At 41.4% G+C, this 18,804-nt stretch overlaps 1 protein-coding gene across 30 annotated transcripts in view; it reads left to right on the top strand.

Annotated features, from left to right (window-relative positions):
• DOCK9 (dedicator of cytokinesis 9) overlaps positions 1-18,804 on the top strand; it is a 293,699-nt gene that overhangs the window by 257,355 nt on the left and 17,540 nt on the right. For 15 of the 30 annotated variants that reach the window (XM_030813617.1, XM_030813597.1, XM_030813608.1 and 12 more), the window contains exons 42-46: positions 391-504; positions 623-838; positions 3,257-3,314; positions 4,202-4,270; positions 5,648-5,754. In XM_030813617.1, the coding sequence (XP_030669477.1) occupies positions 391-504; positions 623-838; positions 3,257-3,314; positions 4,202-4,270; positions 5,648-5,754 (564 nt within the window). The remainder of the gene's footprint in view (positions 1-390; positions 505-622; positions 839-3,256; positions 3,315-4,201; positions 4,271-5,647; positions 5,755-18,804) is intronic. The other 15 variants (XM_030813620.1, XM_030813623.1, XM_030813610.1 and 12 more) reach the window with 1 other exon arrangement.

Below are 18,804 nucleotides of genomic sequence, written 5' to 3'. Positions count from 1 at the left end.
AGTCTACCCATTGCATATTTAATACATAGAAGTTCAAACTGAAAACTGAGAAATAAATCATGTCTCCCTCTTGGTTAGAGAAGGTAGTAGGTAAGTAACTATCCAAGTGAATGGGCTTATCTCATTTTCCTTCTCCCTTTGCTCTCCTGATCAGCATTTTGCTTTGCAAACAGTGTTTTTTAAGGATAGCAGAATCACTTTCTGTAATTATTCTTAAAGGGGAAGAAAATACCTCAGACATTGTTTCCTACACTGGAGCGACCCCTGCTCAAAGCACCCCCCAACCCCCACTTTGCCGGGTCCTCAGGCACATCCTAACTGAATGCAGAAGCCCAGCCTGGGCAGTCATTTGAAGGTAAATTGATTTGCTCATGGTTGTGTGTCCTTAAGGTCATCATATCTGTCAGCCAGCTGATAGCAGACGTTGTTGGCATTGGGGGAACCAGATTCCAGCAGTCCCTCTCCATCATCAACAACTGTGCCAACAGTGACCGGCTCATCAAGGTGGGTAGCCTGGCCCATGTTAGTTTCACCCTGAGACTCTGCATCAGCACCTGAGGTGCTTGTGGACAGGCAGCAAACAGGAAGCCACGTGTCCTTTCCTCTTCCACCCTTGTTTTAGCACACCAGCTTCTCCTCCGATGTGAAGGACTTAACCAAAAGGATACGCACGGTGCTAATGGCCACAGCCCAGATGAAGGAGCACGAGAACGATCCAGAGATGCTGGTGGACCTCCAGTACAGCCTGGCCAAATCCTATGCCAGCACGCCCGAGCTCAGGAAGACGTGGCTTGACAGCATGGCCAGGATCCACGTCAAAAATGGCGATCTCTCAGAGGTAGTCCTGCCAGCCGCTTGAACGGGTTTTTGAAAAAACCAATGAGGCCCCATTCACTTAAAAAGCCAGTTTTGAGAAAAGTTGTTCCATTAATCAAAAACCAATTAAAAGTATGCAAAACTTTAAACAGTATGAAGCTTAGGGTGACTTCATAGTTAGCTGAGCATTTTAATAATTTAAAACAAATTGTAAGGGGTTATTTTTGTCACCAAAGAGCATTGTTTAAGCTCTTAAACCTATTCATACAGTTTCCTGCTAATTAAAATACACATCAAAATTCTGTAGTTCTAAAATTCAGCTATTTTATGATCAAATGAATTCCTCCTGTTATTTAAGGTAATGACAGGTGTTGCTTTCTCCTCTGTGAGGTAGTCCATTTCCTTTTGTGGATGCAATAGGTATTCCAGCATTCCCTTCTATGCAGAGCTGACGTATTTCAATATGTAGACTGCATGGCTGGGAGTTGGGTATGTGGGCTCCAGTACAAGTAATATTGGACTTTGAATCCAAGATCCAATATTAACTAACTCTGTGACATTGAGCCAGTTTTTTAACCCCTCTGTTGCTCAATGACATCATCTGTAAAATGGGGAATTGAAGAAAACAACTAGCTGTGAGGCAGTCTGTGCTCCTAGGAGAACTCATTCAGTGTCTGTGCCTGAGATGTTTAGCTATGATCAACAGTATTACTATAGCAAGCAAGTTTTTTGACTTTTAAACTTTTATAACTGTTTGAATTAATAAACGTACTCTAAGTCTGAAAATTGTAACTTTTTACATATTTATTTTTCAAGGAGTTCAATATGCTAAAAAGTACACATTAACGTGACAGTTTTGTTTGACTACAAATTTAATATAAACCACACATTGGCCATAATAAAAAGGAATAACTAAGAGAAGTAATTTTTCTATCATTCTAAGAATTTAAGATTCTTTAATGACATATGTGGGCTAGGTCTCAAAAAAAAGTAAGGAAGAACTCACTGAGCTTCAGCTGTTCCTCTGTGAATTAGTTTTACGTGGCTGCTGTAACAAAGTACCCAGACTGAGTGGCTTCACACACGAATGTATCCTCTCACAGTTCTGGAGGCAGAAGTCCAAGAGTGCAGTGACAGCAGGGCCACATCTCCGAATGTTCTCGGGGAGAACCTGTTCCATGCCTGTCCCTGAGCTCTTTGTGTCGCCAGCAGTCTTCATGTTCCTTGGCTTGTAGCCACATCCCTCCAGTTCCTGCCTCTGTGGTCACATGGCATCCTTCCCCATGTGTCTGTGACACCAGTAATGTTGAATTTAGGGCCCATCACACACCAGTATGACCTCATCTTAACTAATTGTACCTAACAGAGCCTGTTTCCAAATAATATCACATTCTGATGTCTCAGGGAGGCCATGAGTTTTGGGGGGACACTACCCAACCCAGTATACCCAGTGAATAAGAGATGAAAGCAGCAGCTAATTTATAAGATTTCTTATTGCCCTTGCCGTATCTGGTTTTGTGTATGTGCTCAGTAACCCATCATGTACTTTCCTGCCTGTTCAGTGCATGTGACCCTGCTGTGCACTGCAAGAGGGACACACGTGGGAGGCATGAACTCTGCCTCTGAGGACTGGATAGTACATAACTCCACTCTCCAACAGACTTCTCTCTGCACACATCAGAGTGCATGCCACACTGCTAACATTCGGTGACACACGTGCATGTGGAGCAGCCTCTGCCAGTGTGTGTTGGCTAGCTAGGGGTGAGGGTCTAGACGAGGGCATCACGTGGTGGCGCTCACCCCGCTGACAGGCACAGAACCACATGCTTAGAACCTTGCAGCGGGTTCGCTTCTAACAGGTGTCTTTGATCTTTATAACACCATGGCAGTTTGGTGAAAAGAATTTCTTTTTTCTTTCAATTTAAGATATGTATAATGTTACCTATTTGAGATTAAATTATGATTTTTATTTAGAATTTTATGTTTGGAAAAAATTATAACTTGCTCTTAATTTTTAAGTCAAGGGAAAAATATATTAGCACCTGAAATTTGAGCCATTCTCTCAGAATCTAGGGAGGAGCACATGTTTTCTTCAAAGCATCCTCTTTTCGCTTTGAGAGAAATGATGCAGAAATATTAGGTGTAGTAAGAGAAAAATGCTGCTTTTATCTTTTACTTTACAAATGTAATAATTCTACATAGAAACAAGCCTTAGCAAATTTACTGCCATTTATCTCAACTCCCAATTAATTTCAAATTTTCAGCTTATGTGAGTGGTTCCACTCTCTTCAAAAGGTAAGATATCAGCCATTAGAAATACTAGCTGGTGCATTGAGATCTAATATATACGTTCATACATTGATTAGATTTCTGTCTGTGTGGGAGCATTATGACATGCTGCTATGAATGATGATTCTGAGGCATGTGTCTTCTATTATAGGCAGCAATGTGCTATGTCCACGTAACAGCCCTAGTGGCAGAATATCTCACACGGAAAGGTAAGGAATTATTCCCATGTTTTGTGAAATTAATTAGTATAAAACCACATAAAGCAGCAGACAAGTGAGAGCCATTCAGGAAGATTGGAAGGTGGGGATTTGTGTGTTTGTGAAGTGTATTCATTGTTTTATCCCCTGGCGTGATGTTTGCTTGAATTGGTGGGCACAGCAGAAATGCCAGGACTAGACAGAAAAGTAGATGGCATGTTGTCATGTAACCTCCTCTGATAGCTTCACTCTGCAAAAACTAGCTAATGAGTTTTGCATCTGGCCAAATCTAGAGCTAAGAAGATACTATTTTTCCCTTAAGATAGTTCCCACTGGAACGATTAGGCAATCAAAAAGTTGTAATGGGAGATTATCAGACAGCATTTCTGCAATGCAGCCCAGCTGGCTTTATTGTCTAAGAAGGCAGCCTTTCTGGTGGAAACCTTGTCTCCCAGAGGAAGGAGAGGGGGCGAGGAGTGACGCTTCGTTTGTGCACTCTGCGTTTGTTCCCAGATGAGCAGGCCATGAATTCTTTCACAGGTTCCCTTTGGTTAAACAGCAGGTGCTCATTTCCACTTCAAAATCAGCACAGCCCCAAATGGTGACATTTATTTTTAGAATACTGACGTTCTTAGAAAAGCTGGTAGTCTGTGTGAGTTACATGGGAGAAACAGCAGCACCAGATTTGGGCTAATGAGGAATAGATGTATGAAGTGAGAAATAGTGTGAAACCAAAAATGCCGAGGCCACAAACTGTATATTTCTGGTGCAGCTGGCTATTTGGAATGAAACAGCAGAGCCCCAAAGAGAAAAATTTTGAAAGGGCTCCATGTTCATTTAATACCAGTACTATTTCCTGTTGAGACCTTTTATCAGGTGATGCATTTCCTCATGTTTAGAAGCAGTCCAGTGGGAGCCGCCCCTTCTCCCCCACAGCCATAGCGCCTGCCTGAGGAGGAGCCGGGGAGGTGAGCCTGAGGATCAGCCCAGCCCCCGGGGACCCCCTGCCCTGATCACCTGCCCTCCCGTGGTGGGGGATTTGCCCTTTTAACTTTGCATGGACAGACTTCACTCTCCTTCCCTCCTACTCTGTGGCTCTCTGGTTGGCTGGTGGTCTATTCCTGTGGGCACGAGAGGAAAGCACCTTGGCCACCATTTTTGTTATTCCATTGGCGCCGAGTTATGTGGTGAAATATACTATGTAGCCTAGAGCATGGGTGGTTGGTTTTTTTAATTTTATAGTTTGTATGTTAATGTATCCTCAAGCTCCTAGATTAATGCTTTTCATGGGAGACTCTTGTTTCCATATAACAAAATAAAAAACTAAACTGGGATAGTGGCAGAGGCTGGATAGTCCATGAATAGTGTGGAAACCTGGGATCATGTGCAGCAGAAAAATCTCTGACTTTAGGATCTCCGTTTTCAAGGCTTGATTTCAGAATACCCTGTGTTCCTCTTTCTCCCTAAATGCAGAAACCTCAATTCAAGTTTTTACTTCTGTTTTATTTTATTGTGAACAGTTATCTCAAAATACAGTAGTGGAACATCTCATGCCCTTCTTCACTTGATTATTTTGCATAGCTGACGTGGTCCAACTGACTTAAAGCTGTTTTCCAGTGACTCTAAGACGAGGAAAGGTCCCAAATGGGCTGTCATTGCTTAAGAAACATATCCTTATCCCAGACATTGATCCTGCCCCTAAGCTAACACCATTTCCCCTTGGAGAATCAGAGTGCCCAGGCATCCATGCGCTCTGTTGATGCAGCCAGCCACCCACCCCGGGGCCTCTGGGATGGGAACCAGCTAAGGCAGCCTGTCTGCTCACCATTGTGGCCACGAAGCTACACCTGGGTTGTGTGGGGAAGCTCTCATCTGAGAGATGTGTTCTTCCCCGGCCAGAGTGGGTGAGGTGACAGCTTGAAGGAAACAGTTCTTTTTGAATCATACATTTCTCTTATATTGACTGTGCCTTCGTTTTTCTTAGTATCTCAGCACAAGTCATCCTACCAAGATAAATTTTCACTTATTGTTATTTTACTATTAATTTGATTTAATACCTATTTCTCAGTTTATACTTTAATATTTAGAGATTGCATACATTTTAATAAAGGTAGATAAAATTAAAAAGGGATAAGGAAAAGAAAGTGAAAGAGGTTAGGGTTCACTATAGGGAAGAAAAGCACACAGTAGCCCTAGGTACCCCTGTGAATGCTGGCCTGGTGCCTAAGAGATTTCAAAATCCGTTATTTCATTCAACACAGAAACACACAGGGCAGGAAAACCCCTCAGGGTTCACCCACCTTCAGGTTCCTAACTCTGACTGTCCCTCCTCCCTCTCTTCCTAGGCATGTTTAGACAAGGATGCACCGCCTTCAGGGTCATTACCCCAAACATCGACGAGGAGGCCTCCATGATGGAAGATGTGGGGATGCAGGATGTCCATTTCAACGAGGTGCGTGCTTGAACTCACATGGGCTTTCAGGTACCTGGGGTATCTGGGAGCTGCTGTTTGCATTGCTAGTGCACCAGACCAGGGCTTTTTCCTCCCTGTAGCTGCTGCTTATACACGTAGCTCTAACTGAGATGATTCTCCAGAAAACTGATGCAGAGCAGCAAAAGCTTCTGCCGTTCTCCCCTTCTAGGAGTGCCTCCTTTCTTTGGAAAGAGATTGTGAGGGGCTAGATTGTAGTGAAGTGAGGCTCAGTGCTTGAGTGCATCTGGTAAAAGTTCCAATATATTGGTCATAAAGTTTCTCATTCTTTATAGCAGTTAATTTCTCTGGCTCATGAGTTTTCTTGGTTTTAATCTGATTTTTAAATTAATGTCTCCAGCACCAGTCATCTCCCCAGGGCCAAACTCAAAGGCATGAGAGGCCAGACTCGGGTCCTGGTCATAGCAACCCCTGTCTAGGGCCTTGGTCCCTGCCTCCGCTTGTGTGCTGTGGCCCTGGTCCTATGGGCCCTTAGGAGACAGGACCACCCTGTCCCACCCGCAACAGAGACCAGCAAGTTTGACATTAGATCACCATAGCAATTTCTGCAAATTCCAGTTTCTTGCTAAAACAGGTTAGCCTTGCAGCCACTTATCTGTAACTGGAGAGTTTTGACATAAAACTAGATATTTGAATAAATGCCAGTTTTCTGCTGGCATTCACTCTGTTTCCTTTTCCATGCCTATCTGCCTGAAGGATTCTTTGTGTGTACCTGCCTCCCTTCAGCCCAGGGCAGAATGAAACAGCTGAGGGAAAGCTTTTTAATCCTGCCCATGTTTTAAGGAAGTCGAAGTTGTCCAATTTCTCCCGTGGAGTGGAAGAGCAAGCCAAGAATGGAGTCAGTCTCTTCTGCCTCTGCTGCACCTGCCTCATCCTGACTTCCAGGGCCACAGCGGTGTGGCATATGGTTGATACTGGGGCTTTTAACCATTCTCCTGCCAGGGAGGCAGGCCCTTGAACACACATCCTCATGACATGAGCTAGGCCATAAGTCAGTGGTTCTCTAAGCATGGTCCTGGAACCTTTCAGCGAGTCTTTGAGGCTGGTACTCTTGCTACTGAATGTCTATGAGGCTGGGTTTTCTTTGTATGCAATGACCCAAACAGCCTCTCAAACAGGCTGTGTGCAGAATGGATGCACATTTCGGCTTATCCTGCAAAATCAGACAGTAAAGAGAGTTGTAAAAATGGAAAATACTGCTACTCTTCAGTCTTTGTTTTGGAAAAAAATCCTTTTTTTATTTAAAAATGCTATTTTTAAAATATTTAATAGGTTTATTGTTTTCATTAAATTAATAAGTAAATCTTCTTAATTTTGTTTCAGTTTTCATATCTAGTATTGTAAATATTGAGAGAGAACATTCACATAAACTTTCAGGTCCTCAATAATTCTTAAAATCTCCAAAGGGGTCTTGAGCTCAAAAAGTTTAAGAACCACCGTTGTAAATTGTCTAGTCTCAAATGGCCCTCAAAATTAAAAACTATGCATGAATTAAAAGGATAACATATTGAGTGTACTTCATGTTTAAATACTAAGATAATTTAAACCCCAATAAAGTTTTCTAGGTATCCTACAAAAAAAGAAATAGATTGGTTATTACATGGTATTAACAGTTGTGCTGTTTCTCCACCTTGAAAGGCCTGGGTGGATGGTCTTTTTTGTTTGTTTGTTTGTTTGTTTTACTTTTTACTCTCAAATATGAAACCTGCCACTGAAGGATCAAGGCCCACATACTCTTGGCTTTGAACTCCTCACTTCAGGGAAATTTCAGCTGAGTTTTTCTCTGAGAAGAGGCATGACTGCATTGTCTCCTTGCAGAATCCACCCTGGCGCCTCTGCCAAGTCAGACCTCTGGAGTGTACCATTTTGTTTGGAATTAGATAAGGAAAGCAACGATGCCAGGAACAATGAAAGATTGGAAAGTAGACTATTTTTAGTGACCTATCCTGCAGAGCTGATAAGATGAAGCTTGCATTTGCTCATCTGATTGAGTAACAGGCTGAGATAGTTATTATGTTAGAGCCTAATGAATTGGCCTGTGAAATTAAGTGCAGACAGCCTTGGGGAAATTGTGAATGGCGTCCCCTCTAAGTAATAAGCCTGTGATAAGGACCCCTTTATCAGCTATTTTCAGAAGATGGATTCGTCACCTTGTCCTTGAAGCATAAACTTAGTAAATCTTTAACAAGGTCCATAGTACATGACAATCTGTGGTGATTAGGATGTGACACAGCAGGGTTATAAAGTCCTGAGTGAGCCTTGCACATCCAGATTGAAACTAACGGGCAGCAGAAAGACTAACGTGTTCTAAAAGACAGGGAAGCAGAAATTACCAGGCACGTTTTTGCATTGGCTGCCAGGATGTTGCAAGAAAAAGAGAGATGAAAATCTCTGCCAGAGAGGAAGGACTTTGGGGAAAATCTGATGGGAAATAAGTGTATAACACAGTTGAATAAAAATCATTGCCCTTTTCATCTACATTATTAGATATCATTAAATGCCTGAGACATTCTCCTAAAGTGATTTTTTAAGGGACACTACCTAAAAATACTCAATTCTCTTAGCAGCAGGCCTCAGATGAGTTTTTATTGGCACCAATTCCACCTTCCTTGACTCTGATCTGAAGAGCAGACTCCTTTCCAGCTGCTTTTGATTAATAAAGAGAAACCCCCAATTCCTATTCACAATTTTGTTTTGCAAGACTGAGCCTGTGTAGATTGAAGAATTCAGAGTTTCCTGTGGTGTCAGAATTCCCCATGGCCCATGTAGTTCTGAGATCCCTCCCTTGTTAACGAATGCAGTACCAAGGTCCTGGAAAGATGCAGATAGCATAGTTCGGAGATTGAAGAAAGTCTAAGAAAGGAACTGTTTTTAAAAGTTCAGAGAGGGTTTAGGGAAGCCAACAAGGAATGTTGCAGTGCCCCGAGGTTAGCAGCAGCTGGGTGTCACCCCTTACCCTTAGGGAGAAAGGGAGAAATTACATAGAAGGACCACCTGGCAGGACCTGTGAGCTTTTTAGTAAAGGACTCCTCGGGGCACCCACGCAGGGAGGGAAGGAGTAACTGCCCACCTCACTCTCCTCCTGCCCCCCAGCCTCCTGCTGGGGCCTGTCCTTGGCCAAACTCAACAGCAACCAGACAGGAGGTCGCCATGCACGAGTCCTGCTGTGTCTGCTTCCCAGAGCAGAGCCTGGGAGAACAGGGCAGGGAGGAGCTCCAGAGGGAAAAAGTAGAAAGCACAGGTGATCCTCATTATCCACCTATCTGCTGAAATTTCTTTGTAGCCCCCAAATCAATACTCCGTGGTACTTTTGTGGTCATTCAGGGATATGTACAGAGCATCAAAAGATTTTACCACTCAACTATGTTTCCAGCTGAGGCCAAACCAGGCAACACTCTGCTTCTTGTTGCAGCTCTCATCCCATTGTCAGAGGCGTTCAAACCAGAATGACTCCATCTTGAGTGAGGGCTAGGAAAATGAGGCTGGGACTTGCTGGGCTGCTTTCCCAGAAAGGCATTCTGAGCCTCTAGATGTTTATGGTTAAGGGATCAAATTAATAATGTTTACTAGACAGACCCAGACTTGAGAGTGTCCAGATATCTCAATATCTGGAGAAGAAAGGCATTCCTGATTTTTCTTTAAAGCTAATAATATCGATTTTTGCAAAATACAGTAATTAAGAAAATTAATCCTTTATCACAGATCCCCATAGCAGAGCACATCTCCCCATATATACGAGTAATGTACCTGGGGTGGATGTGTTCCTCCTCTTACTTTCAGGAACACCCTACTCTGTCTATGGAGTAGCTGTACTTTCACCACTTTACTTTCTTAATAAACTTGCTTTTACTTTGCACTGTGGACTTGCCCTGAATTCTTTCTTACACGAGATCCAAGAACCCTCTCTTGGGATCTGGATCGGGACCCCTTTCCTGTAACACTATGAACAGGCCTCTTTTTGGTGGTCTACTTAATGCCATGTTTTTCACATTTGTGTGGATTTTGTTGGCGGTTTGCTGTTTAAAATGGCCCCAGGGCAGCGCTTAAGTGCTGTCTGGGGTTCAATAAGTGCAAGAACACTGCCATGTGTGAGTTACATAAGCTTTGTTCAGGGGTGAGTTCTAGTGCTGTTGGCTATATATTTAATGTTAATGAATCAACAATAGTTAGTTAGATGTCTTTAAACAAAACACATAAAACAAGTGTAGGTATTGATTGGTTAATGAAAATGTTATAACCAGAGGCTCCCAGGAACTGAACCTTGCATTTTCTCTAGGAAGCAGACAAGTGTTCACTAACTCACAGTGACTTTATAGAACATAACTACCTCGGATGGTGAGAACTGACTGTATCTAGCACACAAAACTGTTGTTTTACAGAACAACAGGTCTCGCCATTGCAGAATTGCTGCTGAATGTAATAAACATTATATGGACTTAACTAGGCCAGTCTCTGGCTTCTATTAGTCAAAATTGTTTCTATTCAGGAATATAGTTGCCAGTAAGAAACATTAAGTGTTTACATCCATAGACTATCCCAGGAGACAGAGACATCAACAGAACATATTCAGGGATTACTGTTTACGTCTCATCCAAGTGTGGTGGTTAAGCCTTTAGGGCTAGCTCATCTCCACTTTACCCCTGACTGACAGTGCTCCTGGGGCCATGAAAGTCACGTGGCACATCCTCACTGTTACAGCGATTCTCCACAACAGTAGTGGCAGTGAGTAGGGAACTTGGCCAGTGGAGTTTGGGTAGCTGTTCCACCTTTGCTGGATGCCAGCACATACTGCCCTGCTTCATTTTGCAATTGTGGACTGGGCTTCCTTGGCACTAAGCTGGGGGCCAGAGGTCTGACAGTGAGTAAGCTGTGATCCCTGCCGTAGCACACTACACTCCTGCTGTTGCTTCCTACCCTCTGAGGAGAAACACCTCAACCACAGTCCCTCCAGTCTGAACTGGAAGTTGTCTGAGTTCTTCATGACTTGGAAATTTCTAGATTGACATATGTTGATGAATTCCATAGACTGGCCATGTGCCGTGTGCTAGCTCCGGGATGTGTAAGTGAAAGTCCCTGCCTCAGAGAGTTTCACCCAGTGCAAGAATCCTCAAGCTTTCAGGTTCTTAGGAATTAGTTGGATCCCTGCTACAAATATAGATTCCCATCCTTACCCCCCAAACCCAGATTTTGTTGGGTGGGTGTGGGGCCCGGGAATCTGTATTTTAATAAGCATCCAAGGTGATTATTCTGATGTAAGTGGTCCTCCACTGTACCTTGGGAAATGATGATATAGTAGAAATGCGCATTACGCTGTGATAGCACACCATTGCCTAAGCCAGGTCACACATTTGCAGTTATTCCCAAATGGTAGGTAATACTGATGGCATCCAGCTTCATAGGTAAGGTTAGTTAAATTAATCCTAAAATAGAGCAAATGGTATCTCAATGAAAAAATGTTTAACCCTGCACAGACATAGGCTCATGCAGGCATTTTCATGCACATGTGTGTGCACATACACACACACAGTGTTAATGTGTTGTTTCCAGAGACAGATGCTCAGTGCCTTCAGTTGCATCACTGTGGCACACTAAAATGAGCCTGGCTAATTACATTTTTAAAAGCTTCCTTGATGGCTTATGAACTTGTTGCACTGAGTTCCTTTTAAGTCTAGGCTAATATTTTGATATTAGCCTAGACTTAAATATTATAACATATTTTATAATATTAAAAATATAAATATATTATAAAATATTTTCCCCCAACCAGTTATTACTTAACAGTTCTTTGTATATGTCAACAATATGGGAAAAAAATTTTGGAATTTAAATTGTAAGCAAAGTGGTAAAACCATCAGGCACTCCCTATGACTGCCCTGTAAGGTTATCACTATCTGACCATTGTCTGGATTTGTTCTGGTTTTCAGGTGCAATGATTGCTGAGAATTTAAATTAACAACTGGAATTTCTGCTGATAATGTTATTCATGTATGCTCCAATGTTTAGTTATTGTGTCTTGGTCTTTGTGACTGTATAATTTTGTATTGATGTATGGTTTCTCAAACTTAACTGCCAGTGATTACCAGTTACTTCTATTCAAAGAATTGTTACTTGATGCAGAAGCTGTAAAGGATTAGGTATAGAGTTGACATTAACTTGAATAATTTAGCTTACTAAATTACGATTTAATGTTCAGTAATCCACACTCTACTTATATGAGAGATGGACTTACTTTTGTAATATAAAAGCTATTTTTAGTTTGTTATTGGGTAAAATCTATGCTAACTCTGCTTTTTATAGTGTATAATACCATTTATTTATAATAATAAGTGATATTTGGACTGATACACTATAGAATTTGAATGGCCTCTGAGTCAGAAAAGAAGACAAAATAATGTTCAGTAGACTATAAAACTTAATGATTTGTTGTTTCCTAATTCTTGATAACCATCAAATTGTGAGACTTATTTCATAAATACTTACTAAGCTCTATCTACTTTATCAAACTTTCCTATTTCCCAGCCATTTTGGAGACTCTCCCTTGTTGAAGCCCATCTTTTTTTTTTTTTTTTTTTTTTTTTTTTTAGCAAATATAACAGGTTCTCCCATAATGAACTCAATTATCTATATCATGTGGTACATACATATATATCAATACTTACATGCTACTTAAATTCAGGTTTCATTGTTATTAAACTCTTCAGTTGTTTATAATTTGACTACACAAGAGTAAAAATAGCATGTATTCAAATCATAGTTTAGGCTAGATGTGGTGGCTCACACCTGTAATCCCAGCACTTTGGAAGGCAGAGGCTGGAGGATCATGTGAACCCAGGAATTCAAGACCAGCCTGGGAAACATAGTGAGACCCTATCCCTACAAAAAAAAAAAAAAAAAAGCTCAGTGTATTACTCTGTTCTCCCGCTGCTATAAAGAACTACCTGAGAATGGGTAATTTATAAAGAAAAAAGGTTTAATTGACTCACAGTTCTGCAGGTTTAATAGGAAGCATGGCTAGGAGGCATCAGGTAACTTATAATCATGGCAGAAGGTGAAGGGGAAGCAAGCACATCTTACATGCAAGACCTGTCTCAAACAGACAAACAAAAAACCCCAAATCTTAGTCTATCAGTTAAAAACATTTGACTCAGGAGACCACCCATAAATTCTGTTTGGCATATATTTAATAACTGACTAAATCTAGGGCTACTTAAAATATACCTGAAAGCCTGCTGTATACAGATATCTTGCTTGGATACACAGACCATCATTTTAAAACCAAGTAATAAGATCTTCCTTATATAATACCTTATTTTCTGTTATGGTAGTTGATGTGTGTCTATGTATGTTTTTATGTCTCATAAAATTATCTACAGTTGATTATTAATTTATGTTTGACTTAGGAAGCTCCGAGTGTGCCAGTTCAGTGAACATATCCCTTCCCACCTCCGCAGCCTCATCTCTTACCACTCTGATTGCGATTTTAGATTCCAGGCCCTCAAACTACATGTGAATCCTCCCGTGCTGTGCTGCCTTCACCCTCTTGCCTTTGCTTGGGCTGTTCCTGCAAACTGGGCTGTCTCTTCTCTTTTCCTTCATATTCCCACTCCCACCTTTCAGTTTCACCTGACTAACCCGATCCTCTTTTCAGACCCAGCCAGTCATCACTCTCCTCAGCTTTCCATGCCTCCCCTTGCCTTGTGGCTGGACAGATGCCGCTCCTTCCTGCCTCCCTGCACATTTCATTATCAGTGCACTCCTGCCATGTTTTACCATCTCTTCCTGGACCTTGCTCTCATATGAGACTCTGGGCTCTAGGAGACAGAGCATTTCTTCACCTGACCTCACTACCACCCAGGGACTCACTGACTACTGTTAAATGAATCAGTACCCGTTGCTCTCAAGTCAGAGTGCCTGCCCCTGCAACTTGCATTTTGGGCATGTATTTGAATTGGGTTTTCCTCTCTCCTCCGTGTCTTACCATGTATATCACGTCTCTTCCTGTTGGTGGTCTTGAGTCTCTAGTACGTCAGTTCTGGCTGCTCTGAGGATGACCTCAGAGCGGGTACTGATTCATTTAACAGTAGTCAGTGAGTCCCTGGATGGTAGTGAGGTCAGGTGAAGAAATGCTCCGTCTCCTAGAGCCCAGAGTCTCATATGAGAGCAAGGTCCAGGAAGAGATGGTAAAACATGGCAGGAGTGCACTGATAATGAAATGTGCAGGGAGGCAGGAAGGAGCGGCATCTGTCCAGCCACAAGGGAAGGGGAGGAATGGAAAGCTGAGGAGAGTGATGACTGGCTGGGTCTGAAAAGAGGATCGGGTTAGTCAGGTGAAACTGAAAGGTGGGAGTGGGAATATGAAGTGTGTGTCTTTGAGGAAGCAAATTTCATTCATGACACATAGCCTAATAGACCATGCAAAACTTGCCCTTCACATTTGGTAAAAATCTATTGAGTAATTTTTATAAATTATAGAAACTTAATCCTATCTATATAGATTTGTTTTGTAACCCCAGTGTCAAGCACTGTGCCTTGCATGTAGTAGATGCTTGATAAATGTTTGAACAAATGATACAATAGATGGGTGACTCAATGATGTGGTGGTGAGGACACATAGTTGTAACTTTGGTAACTCTTTGAGAAGAATTTTTCATTTTTAATGAGATTGCATTAAAATTGCGCCAGATTATTATTATGCTATAACTGGTATGGCGTGGAGTTAAGACTCTTTATGTCTCCAACCTGATCCACAATGGACAGGGTGTCATTGTAGATTTACATCTACTGTGTGGACCATGGCTTACTAGTGGGCTGGTTGTAGTTTTCCACAAATCTTTACATTTCTCGGCCGGGCGCGGTGGCTCACGCCTGTAATCCCAGCACTTTGCGAGGCCAAGGCGGGTGGATCACGAGGTGAGGAGATCAATACCATCCTGGCTAACATGGTGAAACCCCATCTCTACTAAAAATACAAAAAATTAGCCAAGTGTGGTGGCAGGCCCCTGTAGTCCCAGCTACTCGGGAGGCTGAGACAGGAGAATGGCCGTGAACCCGGGAGGCAGAGCTTGCAGTGAGCCGAGATCGTGCCACTGCACTGCAGCCTGGGCAACAGAGCAAAACTCCGTCTCAAAAAAACAAAACAAACAAACAAACAAAAAAACTTCACATTTCTCTTTGAAAAAGCCCAAAAATGAGAACCAAAGGGGCCAAATGATGAGTCTATAAGTAAACCTCAGGAGAGTTTTAAAATGGGAAAAGTTCTATGCCCTTGATGGTTTCATTATCAGAAGGATGCCTTGTTATACAATATGTCTTCCCCATGGGAAGCTGGGTCCTCTTAGAATTCTTCCACCTCTACTGCAGTCCCACAACACCGCTGAGAGTAAAGATAATAAATACACACTGGCAGTGTCTTTGACCTAAGATATGCCAGAAATGCAAGGCTTTGGTAAAGGGAATCTTAGCTTATTTCCTTACAGACAAGGACAGCTATTATTATCTAGTAATATCATTAATATTACTAAGAAAAGTACACATTGATTCACTCATCTGATAGATACTGGACTACCCAATGTGTATGAGACCCTGTGGGATTACATAGATTATATAGCCTAGTAAAAATTAAGGTTATTTTATTTTATTTTGAGACAGAATCTGATTGTCACCCAGGCTGCAGTGCAGCGGTACAATCTCAGTTCACTGCAACCTCCTCCTCCTCATCTGAAGTCATTCTCCCACCTCAGCCTCCCAGGTACCTGGGACTACAGGCATGCACTACCATGCCCAGCTAATTTTTTTGTTTTTTTTATAGAGATGGGGTTTCACTATGTTGCTGAGGCTTGTCTTGAACTCCTGAACTCAAGCAATCCACCCACCGTGCCTTCCCAAAGTGCTGGGATTATAGGCATGAGCACTTAGGGAGGCCGAGGTGGGTGGATCACTTGAGGTTAGGAGTTTGGGACCAGCCTGGCCAACATGATGAAACCTTGTCTCTACTAAAAATACAAAAATTAGCTGGGCGTGCTGGCACATGCCTGTAATCCCAGCTACTTGGGAGACTGAAGCAGGAGAATCACATGAATCCAGGAGGCGGAGGTTGCAATAAGCCAAGATTGCACCACAGCACTCCAGTCTGGGCGACAGAATGAGACTCTTGTCTCAAAAAAAAAAAAAAAAAAAAAAAAAAAAAAGACGTACTTCTTTATAATGCAGATACAAAGGAAAAGAGTTGGTGTGAAAACCTTTTCTGATTTCTTCGTGTTTTTTGCTGCTGTGGTGGTTACTACATGTGTCTGGCTTTAGTGTTTGTATTTATGAGACCTGCAATAAAAGCAGGAGAAAACTGATGTACCTTTTAATAAGCACCGGTACAGAGTTCAGTCACACAAATGACACTTTTGTGACTCGTGTGCTATAAATATGACGCAGGAGGTAAATGGTCTTGCTTAGATAGCGTTTTCTGGTAAATTGAGTCACAACTGCTTTAAAAATGTTTATTTACTTTGAATCTGTAATCTTTGTAGGCATTAGTCCTGTAGTGAAACATTAGGGCTGGTAATGAAAAACACAGGCCTTGCCCTTCATTTACAATATTGTGAAGGATATAAACATTTTCAAAAGCAACTATAGACCCTTAGTAAAATATTAGTAAATTGAAGGCTGGGTGCGGTGGCTCATGCCTGTAATCTCAGCACTTTGGGAGGCTGAGGTGGGTGGATCACCTGAGGTCAGGAGTTTAAGACCAGCCTGGCCAACATGGAGAAACCCTGTCTCTACTAAAAATACAAAAAATTAGCCGGGCGTGGTGGCACATGCCTGTAATCCCAGCTACTTGGGAGGCTGAGGCAGGAGAATCGCTTGAACCCAGGAGGCAGAGGTTGTGGTGAGCTGAGATCACGCTGTCACACTCCAGCCTGGGCAACGACAGTGGAATTCTGTCTCAAAAAAAAAAAAATTAAAATTAAAAATATATACATTAGTAAATTGAATCTAGCAATACATAAAACAGAGAAATGCATCATGACCACGTAGCATTTATTCAGGGAGTGCATAGTTGACTCTGCATTGAAAAGCCAATCAAATTAATTCATCATATCAACAGAATAAATAGGAAAAACCATATGATTTTCTCAGTAGATGCATAAAGAGTATTTGACAAAATTCAACATCTATTCATAATTAAAAAAAAAAAAAACGAGGAATAGAAGGAACTTCCTTAACCTGAAAACAAAAAGACTGTCTACAGAAAACCTATAGCTACTATCATGTTTAATTGTGAAAGACTGAATGCTTTGCCCCTAAAACTGGGAACAAGACCATAATACCTGCTTTACTGACTATTCACTATCATGCTGGAGGTTCTAGCCAGTGTAGTAAGGCAAGAAAAAGAAATAAATCTTTCCATATTCACATAAGACATAGTTATAAAGAGAAAATCCCAAAGAACTTGGAAAATAAGCTACTAAAACTGTTAAGTCAATTTAGCAAGATCACAGGATACAAGATTAGTATACAAAAATTAACCTTCTTCATTCTTATACTATGGTTTTACTATATAGTTCATGATTACTTAATATAATTTTTAGAAACAAGCTGGATGATATTTAATCTTATTCAAACAAAGCACTTTTCTTTAAAGTGATCATCAAAATTTTAAAAGTGCTATTTACAATAGCATAAAAAGTATCCTGTGGTTTGGCACAAGGATGGGCACATATATCAGTGGAATAAAACAGAGAGTCCAGAAGTGGACCCACACACTTGTGATCAGTTGATTTTTGACAGAGCTTCAAAGGCAATCCAATAGAGAAAGCATAGTCTCTCATCAAATGGTATTGAAACAATTGGATATACATATGCAAAAAAGAATATTTACACTTCATTATAAAATAACCCAAAATGGATCACAGTCTAAAATGTAAAATGTAAAATAGACACATATGTGAAACTATAAAGCTTCTGGAAGAAAACATAAGAGAAAATCTTTGTGAACCTGGGTTAGATAAATATTTCTTAAATATAACATAAAAAGCACAATCCAGAAAATAAAAACTTGATAAACTTTGTAAAATTAAAAACTTCTGCTCTTTAAAAGACACTGTTAAGAAAACCTAGGCATAGGCTTGGGGTCTGTAATCCCAGCACTTTTGGAGGCTGAGGCTAATCACATGAGGGCAGGAGTTCATGATCAGCCTTGCCAACATGGCGAAACCCCATCTCTACTAAAAATACAAAAAATTAGTCAGGCATGATGGTGCACACCTGTAATCCCAGCTACTGGGAGGCAGAGCTTACAGTGAGCCAAGATCATGCCACTGTACCCCAGCCTAGGCAACAGAGCAAGACCCAGTCTCAAAAAAGCTAAAATAAATTTAATATTAAAAAAAAAAAAAACCTAGAGACAAACCACAGATTGAGAGAAATAGTTACAAATCACCTATCTGGTAAAGGACTTTTATCCACACTATATAAAGAACTCTCAAAATTCAATAATAAAATAAGCAATCCAGTAGAAAAATGAGCAAAAGATTTGAATAGACACCTTACCAAAGCTATTTGTAACAAATCAACAAATTAAAATTAATTCAGCATCATTAATGAAACCCTTCTAAAATGGGCTTAAACATTAGAGATCAAGTATTGGATCCCACTGGGACATTCCACAGAGAGATTATCAATCAATCCAAACCTTTAACAGAGTTATTCATGACACGATCACTTTGCTGGGCAGCAGAAGGGAGGCCCTTCACTCTGCTACTAAGGCAGACAGGCCCCCTTCTATGGCCATGAGATGAATGCCAGCTCAGCCAAGCTACAGTCTGGTAGGAGCATTTCTTAGAATTCCAAGCTGGGGTCCAAAAAATTCACCCTGATTGGCCTGCTTAGGTCACATGTCCACCCATGATGAAGCAATGACTGTGGCCAGGAAACAGATTTGTTCTGATTAGTGGAAGTCCAGGCCACAGTTCTTGAGCCATGGGTAGTGTTAACTTCCTCCAAAGTTCAAGGGCTTTA

Source organism: Nomascus leucogenys, chromosome 5 (assembly GCF_006542625.1).
Source record: "Nomascus leucogenys isolate Asia chromosome 5, Asia_NLE_v1, whole genome shotgun sequence".
NCBI lineage: Eukaryota > Metazoa > Chordata > Mammalia > Primates > Hylobatidae > Nomascus > Nomascus leucogenys.
The sequence above is the reverse complement of the archived record's forward strand: the minus strand, read 5'-3'. Positions and strand labels throughout refer to the sequence as shown.